This window comes from Nicotiana tomentosiformis, chromosome 2 (genome assembly GCF_000390325.3).
Source record: "Nicotiana tomentosiformis chromosome 2, ASM39032v3, whole genome shotgun sequence".
NCBI classification, from domain to species: Eukaryota; Viridiplantae; Streptophyta; class Magnoliopsida; order Solanales; family Solanaceae; genus Nicotiana; species Nicotiana tomentosiformis.
Window position 1 is genome coordinate 87,420,688 of NC_090813.1, and position 8,746 is coordinate 87,429,433.

The 8,746-nt window shown below is 37.9% G+C and overlaps 1 protein-coding gene across 1 annotated transcript; it reads left to right on the forward strand.

The window, feature by feature from the left end:
* The first annotated feature begins 5,325 nt into the window (after positions 1-5,325).
* On the forward strand, positions 5,326-8,213 carry LOC104114492 (protein trichome birefringence-like 19). The gene is made up of 2 exons (XM_009624950.4): positions 5,326-6,215; positions 7,247-8,213. The coding sequence occupies exons 1-2, from the start codon at positions 5,412-5,414 to the stop codon at positions 8,009-8,011; spliced, it is 1,569 nt and encodes a 522-aa protein (XP_009623245.2). The 5' UTR covers positions 5,326-5,411; the 3' UTR covers positions 8,012-8,213.
* The last annotated feature ends 533 nt before the right edge of the window (positions 8,214-8,746 follow it).

The following is an 8,746-nucleotide window of genomic DNA, read 5'->3' on the forward strand; positions in this document are numbered from 1 at the left end:
ACTAACACCTACCGGCCCTCCGCCATAATAAAATTCAGGTTATGTTCGACCTTGCTCGAACTAACACCTACTAGCCCTCGGCCATAACTAAATTCAGGTTACGATTCGACCTTGCTCGAACTAACACCTACCAGCCCTCAACCATAATTAAATTCAGGTTATGGTCGACCTTGCTCGAACCAATACCTACCGGCCCTCAACCACAATATTATGTTCGACCTCATTCGAACAAACACCAATCGGTCCTCGATCACAATTTAACGAAAGGTCACGACCAAACAAGTCGATGATCTCGGTTATGTTTCAACGCACAAACAAATAGCAAAGGCAGCAGAACAACAGAAGCAAAAAACATACAGAAAATAAACCACAGGAAAAGAAGCAGATGCAAAGAACCACTTTGGCTTTTCATACTTAAACCATTTTTTACAAAGGCTCATGGAGACGCCGCCAAAAATACACAAAAGTTTACAAAAAAAGAGAGGAAGAAAAACTATTGATCACCACCATCATGATCTTCTGCGCCTTTACCGCCTTGGCCATCAATACCCTCGCCACCTCGATCACCCCCACCTCCTTTCCTCGCCCACAGGATAAGCAATGTCGTACCAAGCATCCTCTTCGAGTCGATCTACGCCTTCATCATTGCCCTCAGGTGTGGCGGAATCATACCCACAAGTAACTCGAGCTTCCCGAACCTTAACACGAACATCCTCGAGGGCAACCTTAGAAACATACCCCGCTTTATGCAAATCTCGATACACATCCAACTGAGCCTCGGCGTGAATCCGTTCCTCATACAATTCCTGAGGAACGCTGGGAAATTATGAAGTATGAGAAGAGGAGGGTTACGCAAGAAGTTGAGCCTTCTCAGCTTCCTATGCGACCACCCGATCATGAAGGAGGGCGTTATCCTTCTCCAGCTCTGCGACCCTCCCCACTAGTCGATCCTCCTTAGCTTTCGTCGTGGACTGGTCATTCTCCCCCTCGGCCTAGAGAGTGTTGTTCTTTAGCTCAAGCATCTCCAACTTCCTCTGAGCGTCCAAACGGAAAGATTCTGCCTTCTCAAGCTCACTCTGCTTCTCAGCAACTTCACCATTGAGGCCCTCCAGCTGAAGCCAACTTTCTTCTAATTGCCTGCACAATTCGACCACTTGTGCTTGAAGATCACTGCATTGGGACTCCATGCTCCTGCTAACCTCATGCTCCTCTTCACGACTCCTCAACTCCCCCTCAGGGATGCTGCACTTCTCAATGGCCTTTACGAGCTCATCATCTTTCTCCTTCAACTAGTCCCGAAGGGCCTGCATGTTGCTACCCTCATCAAGTCGCCGTCAAAATTCCTGGTACTTGCGTCGATACTCAAAGTACTTATTTTTAAACCTTACTAAATTTCCATACGCCTCTCCTCCCTTCGGGCCCTCTTGATCTCCAAAATCATCGTCTATGATCAAAAAAAGAAAAGAAGGGAGTCAGAAATGAAAACGCACCGAAAAACAAAGGAATAAAGAAGAGAAGAACAAAACATTAAACAGTCACTCTAAGGGAAAGACCAACAATGCTCCTCGCTAGAGTATCATCATCCAACTCTTTAAGGGTATTACCCTCATTCTTCAGCATATCACGATCCATAGGGATCACAATGGTCCTCGTAGACCTCTCCAACCTTACCTCAAGTTGGGTAAACCCCTCCTCCATCATCTTCAGGTCGCTAGTGTCAACGTCTGAACTTGTCTCATAGACTTCTTCAGCAACGCCTCTGCCTCTCTCATCGACCGGCAAAGAAGTATCACCAACTGGCCGCGAAGTCGATGACTCCTCTTGCTGCGAAGTGTCGAAAACTCCTGTGGCTAGCCCTTCAACCACCGTCTTCATAGAAGGAAGAGACGTACCTATGTCGGCCTCTACCAATCTCGTAATCTCAGACACCGGCCCGACGTCGCCGTCTCGCGCAGCGTAAAATCACCCTTCATTAAGTCAACGGCCCGGGAGGCCGCATCACTAGTATCTACAGACCTACTCTTGCGAGGCATCAAATCTTCCTCACCGGGTACATACTCCTCCTCATCTTCCTCTATAATACGGTATAATAAAGAGGCCTAGGTTCCCATATCCGAGGAAGGAGCAGGACAAGACGCACTAACAGGGGCGCGAGCAGAGGCAGCTACAGTCGAAGAAGAAATTGGGACACGAGCCGAGGTGGACACAGTCTAGGAGGGGGCAGAAGCCGAGGACTTAGCGTTCATTCTCTTTCAAAACATAGATACGGGAGCTCTCGACCTCTTCGAAGACCCCCTAGCTGAAGTTAAGGGAAGTACAAAGGGAAAAGAAAGTCAGCCAAAGTAAACTAAAAAAGAGAAATAACTAAGAGGCCGAAGATAAGAACAACTTACCAGTCGATAAGAGATGGGGCCCAAACCTTTTGAAGAAGACCGACTACTTGACGAGCACAAAACACACACTTAAATTATACTCGCTAGTCAAAGATAGGATAGTATAATTATTGTCTCCACAGGGATTGGATTTAAAAAGTATTCTCGTAGTTCTTAGCTCGATTACTATCTAAGAGGATCAACAATGGATATTTATACAATTAAGAATTAAAACTACATAAGAACCTAAGCTATTGACTAATGACAAGTCTCAACAAAGGTAAGCAAGGAAGTTATCAATGCGAGAAAATATGGATTGATAGGATAGGTTCAAGATAATTGTCCGGGATCTAACTCTAGATAATTCACTTCTAATGTTCAAGTGAGTCTCTCGAATTCACTTAATTATCAGTATAAATATTTAGTAAAAACTCCTCTCTCGATTTCCATTTGGGTGGTAAAATAACTTCCTTTGATATATGTGTTGGTATATTCCATTTAGTTCGGTCAGGGAGAGGATGTACGGGGACCTCGTATGTCATTACAACACACCTTGGTTTGTAATAGATCGAGCAATAATCATCCGGCATTAGACACTTGCTTTTCAAGATAGCCTAAACTTGTGGGCATGGTAGCTCGTCTACTTGGAACCTCCCACAACTGTAATTTTTCTTTCGGAGGCAAACGGTGTAATGCCTTCCTTCATCATTCACCATCTGCAACTGTTCAGTCGATGGTACAACCTACACTAAATGGAGAAACATAAATTTTGGACATATGTACAAAACATGTATTTGTCCATGAATTCATGGAGTACATACAGTATGCATGAATACAAGATATAAATATTGAAATACACTAAATACAAATACTAAAATAAACAGAATATAAACATTGAATACATTTAATTCTGAAATATAGTGAATACAGTAAAATACACTGAATAGAAATAGAAATACAGTAAATATAACCAATGAAATATACCGAATACAACAGTAATAACATGTATTTGGAATAACTAAAATATTGTTAATACAAATACAATTGAATACGCTGAGTACAAACTAGTGAATACAGTGAATACAAACATTGAATATAATGAACGCAACAGTAAAAAAATAAATATTGAAACACGCTGAATACAATAGTTAAATACAACTAAATACAGACAGTAGGTTGATAACATACCTTATGCATGAATACATACTTTCAATAAATATTCATATTACAGGCTATATTCATACATGTATTAAGGTATCACATTGTAACTTTCTTATACATTACACCATAATTTAAAATAACATATACATTATACCGATTGAATACATGCTTTCGATAAATAGGGAATATTCGATTTACTACATGCTTTCAATATCACCTCAATCGAATAATCGACATAATAATTTTTATTTTTCACTTTCTAGAATGAGGAATTATCATTGTTAAGCTTGCCATATAGTAAATCGAATTACTAAATATTCTGTAAATACTTGTATCAATGAATGCCAGGCAGAAAAAATTCCTATCAATGACGGTCAAATCAAAACATCGAACTATACCAGAAAAAAAATTGACTGAAGCTCTGCATATTGTGTTATGTTGAAGCTGAATTGACAATGCTCTATTTTTTGTGTTTAGCATTTGAAAAATCATTCTAATTAATTGGGTTGATAATGAGGCGTGTTAGAATTGATTTTGTTGAGTTGTATTAGGAGTATATCACGTTAATTGATCATATTTCCGTTATTAGACAGCTGGACAGACCTATTTTTAAGGTGATTATCGTTACTGTATTCATGAATACATGACGCGAATACATCTGAATACAATCGCGTACAACTGGACTCCCATATTTTAGGCGATTTTTGCTACTGTATTCATGAATAGAGTAGCACGAATATAGCGAATACACTACCGTAATAACTGAATAATAGCTATATAAAGTAATTATGTATATGTTATTTATATAAAGTTAATAACCACTAAATAATAGTGTTTTCTGAAAATTCCTAATGATTGTCACCTAACAGTGAGTCCAATTAATTCTTTCTTAATATTTCTCTTATGGCCCAATGTTTTCCTTGCGTGTTGCTGACCTGTTCAATAAAACGGGCAGAAAGTTTTATCCATCTATCCAAAATTAGATGGCAAATGACACTTCTCAAAATAATATCTAATATATATTATATATAAAAATATATATATATAATTTTTATATACTTTTATCGAATATAAATAATTTCTGTCACGAACTAAAAATATCTTTACCCAAATTATATTGCCGGAAAATGTTAAGCAAAGTTATATACCTTCTAACTGCAATAAACAGTTTTACAAGAACCATTTTTCCTCTTCGCACAGCAATCTGCCCTCTAATTTTATTTTTGAAAAACCTCGGTAGTATTTCTTAACAAATATCTAAAATACTCAATACTCTTAACTCTTTTCTTAGTAACCCTGCCAAATTAGAAGTGTCAAATAAGTCGGTCAAATTAGGCAAAAATTTTGGAAATACAACTTACTTGCAGACATGCGGATCTTTATACAAATAATCGGTCAGATTTATTTTTTACTTTTTTCAGTCGATATTCATAGATTATACACTAACTATACATAATTATACTATATTATACATGAAAAATACATATATTATGCATCGGTCGACTATTTTTAGTTTAAGCGGTTGAATGGACAATTATATTGGTTAATTCTACTTCATTTCACAAGTCATTATCCTTTTCTTTTCAAATATGAAACTCGCACAAGCTTCCCATAAATTAAAATGTGTACTAAATTCAATAGCATCATATATCATATCAACACTAATTTATTTATTTGGCGCTAATGGTGTTACTAAGTTTGGTAAAGAGATGACCATCACTTTATTAATGAACATAGCGCAACATGCGTATATTTCATAAACTCTATAATATTTCATCACTGGTTACCTCTCTTTCTTTCTTTCTTTCTTCTTCTTCTTCCCTTTGTCTAATTACTTTCTCGTTAATTATCTGCTTATGTCCACACAAACCTATCTCCATGAAGTTCCAATCCTCTGAACTTCCAGTAGGGAAACCACAAACACGAAGAAAGAGTAGCGCTCCAAAAATTGCTCCTCTTGTTGCCATTACCATACTTTTCACCATTATTCCTATTTACTATCCTTCTATACGTTATTCTTCTCAAAAGAAAATCTCAGAAGCTATTTCTTCTAATTCCGAAGAATCAATTCAGCCCATTGATCATTTGGAAAATGATTTGCAAGTCAACCAGCCATGTCCCGTGGAGGACGTGCCCATAAGAGAAGAAGAAAAAGAAAAAGAAAAACCCATGAAATCACAAGATGAGATAAGTATAAAATTTGAAACAAAAAGTGATACAAAGGATAAAAAAGTACCTGAACCCAGGAAAAAACTTGAAAGGCATGATCAACGTGCTAGAAAAAAATCCAGCCATCGTCAACGTGATTTCACGGTTCCTAAAGTCGCCGAAAAAGTTGAGAAGAAACCACCTAGTGACGGTGATGGTGATGTTAGAAGTTTGACGTCAGAAGTATCAGATAGTGAATACTGCAACTTATTTTCAGGGGAATGGGTAGAAAATCCAGAGGGGCCTTATTATACAAATGAGACATGTTATGCAATTCAACAACATCAAAATTGCATGAAATTTGGGAGGCCTGATAATGGGTACTTGAAATGGAGGTGGCAACCAGATGCTTGTGAGTTGCCAATATTTGACCCTATTCAATTCCTGGAACTTGTTAAAGGCAAGTCTCTTGCATTTGTTGGAGATTCTGTCGCAAGGAATCATATGCAGTCATTGATATGTCTATTGTCCAGAGTAGGTTCTTCTTATCACCATTCGTTTTCATTAAATAATCCTAATTCTAATTCATTTTGTCCTTTCAACTTGGATTTACTACATCCCATTCTTGCCAACTTGTTTCTTATTTTGGATGCATATGCATATAAACTCATTGTGGTTTGAAATTCCATTGACCTTGTGCTGACTTAAATTTCAACACAAGTACCCCACAAGTTTAAGGTCTGATGTATGACGAACAGAATAAGTCAAACACTAACTTAGCCTTGTATTCTGCATGATTATGTACAAAGCTATAGCTTTTTTCCGTCAGTCCGCAATTGGGAATTGTTAAATATTAGCGGAAACCAGAATTTTCACTTAACAAAGTTAAAATATAAAGAAGTAAACACATAGAATCAACATTATATTGGAGTATATACTTAAAAAAATAAATTTCTTAGTTAAACAGTATAATTTTCCTACAAACAAAGGCAGCATAGCCACTTTACAACTTAATCCTCGTAATACTATATTAGTTTCGTTCCGGCTGGTTTTAGAACAGAGTAAGGGAACACAATGAAATAGCTATGATCGTTACATGGAACAGAAATAAGCAGACATAACTTGCATAAGATCTAAAGGAAGCTCCAAAGATAAAGACAGGATCCAAGAAAAACAATTTTCTGGATGATTAAAGCTTGAGCATTTTCAGAAAGTTAACGTTCGCGTAACTGGTAAAGTTGCTGGCATGTGACCACGAGGCCACGGGATCGAGCCGTGGAAACAACCTTTTGTAGAAATATAGGGTAAGGTTGCGTACAATAGACCCTTGTGGTCCGGCCCTTCCCCGGACCAGTGCATAGCGAGAGCTTAATGTACCGGACTGCCTTTTATTAAACCTTGAGCATTTATCAATGACAATATGTGTCCTTTTTCCCTTATATTGCTATCATATTATAGTCCAAAACCTTATCAATATTGTTGGACAAACTACAGGAGTAACAGAGTATTTCATATGTTGAAACTTTTTTCCATTTTTTCTCATTTTCTCTTTGGTTTTATTTTAGGTTGTATACCCGGAAGATATTTCAGAAACACAAGATGAAAACAGACGTTGGATATACAAAGACTACGACTTCAACATTTCCATGTTTTGGGCACCCTATTTGGTAAAAACTGAAAAAACTGATCTAAATGATGTTACAAAGCCCTTCAACTTATATCTTGACGAATTCGATGAATTCTGGACAACCGGAATCCAAAGTTTCGATTATGTGATAATTTCTGCTGGCCACTGGTTTTTCCGACCAACAATGTTTTACTTAAATCGCCGACTTGTCGGTTGTCTCTACTGTCCACAAGCCAACGTTAGCCATGTAACATCGTATTTCAGCTACCGGCGAGCTTTTCGGACAGCATTTCGGGCCATTAATAGTAATGAAAATTATAAAGGGGTAACGTTTTTGAGGACATTTGCACCATCTCATTTTGAGAATGGGTATTGGGATAAAGGTGGAGATTGTGTAAGGACTAAGCCATTGAAAAGGAATGAGAAAGTATTGGACGATTATAATTTGGAGTTTTATAAGGTTCAATTAGATGAGCTAAAAATTGCTCAAAGAGCAGGGAGAAGAACAGGGTTGAGATTTAGGCTGTTTGATGCGACGCAACCTATGTTGTTGAGACCAGATGGCCATCCTAGTAAATATGGTCGATGGCCTAATCCTAACGTTACGGTGCCTAATGATTGTGTTCATTGGTGTTTGCCCGGACCCATTGATACTTGGAATGATTTCTTAGTAGAGTTGCTGAAAAGGGAGGTGGGAAATTGATCATTTATGTGAATTTTTTTTTCTTTTCTGAAACACAGTTTTTTTTCCTTGTGATTTTTTACTTAGCATTTTCTTTTTGGGTTAGAAGGGGAAAATTGTTCCACGGAAAAAGAAAAGGATATAGAATGTAAATTTGCAAATGCAACTCTTGTTGATTTTCTTGGAACTATTAGTTTTATTCAAGGCAATATATCTATAACAACGTGACTTATAGTTGTTTTAAGGATTCAGATTTTAGTATTATAGTTTTTCCATAACCATATCCTAGTACTCAACAGTGTTTTAAAAGGCGTTTTCGGGGCGAGGCGTATCAAAAATGCCCCGGGACGATGGTGTGGGGCGAATGTTTAAAGAGGCGTGTGCCCGGGCGTATCTATGGGGCTTACGCCCAGTGCCTCGGGGCTTACGGCTCGCTGAGGCATATGTAAAACATCTCGCCTTACGCCCACGCCTTTTAAAACACTAGTACTCAGTACTCACTAACCAAGCGCTTGCTATCAGGGGCGGATCTAGAGCAAACATTATGGGTTCCCTTGAATCCAGTAACTTTTACATAGACCCGGTATTTGTACTAAAAAATTCATTAAAAGTATAAGAATATTTAGCTTGGAACCCAGTTCGTTGGTCCAATTATCATGTGAATTAACTTGAACTTGTTATAGGAACTCATATGCTTAAAATTCTGGATCCGCCTCTGCTTGCTATAATATGTGAATCCAAAAATTCTAAGCCAAT

Bases quoted from the DNA above. Each gene is read 5' to 3' on its own strand.
- LOC104114492 (XM_009624950.4), top strand. From the start codon at position 5,412: ATGAAGTTCCAATCCTCTGAACTTCCAGTAGGGAAACCACAAACACGA. The intron at 6,216-7,246 runs GTAGGTTCTTCT...GTTTTATTTTAG, and splicing joins TGATATGTCTATTGTCCAGA to GTTGTATACCCGGAAGATAT.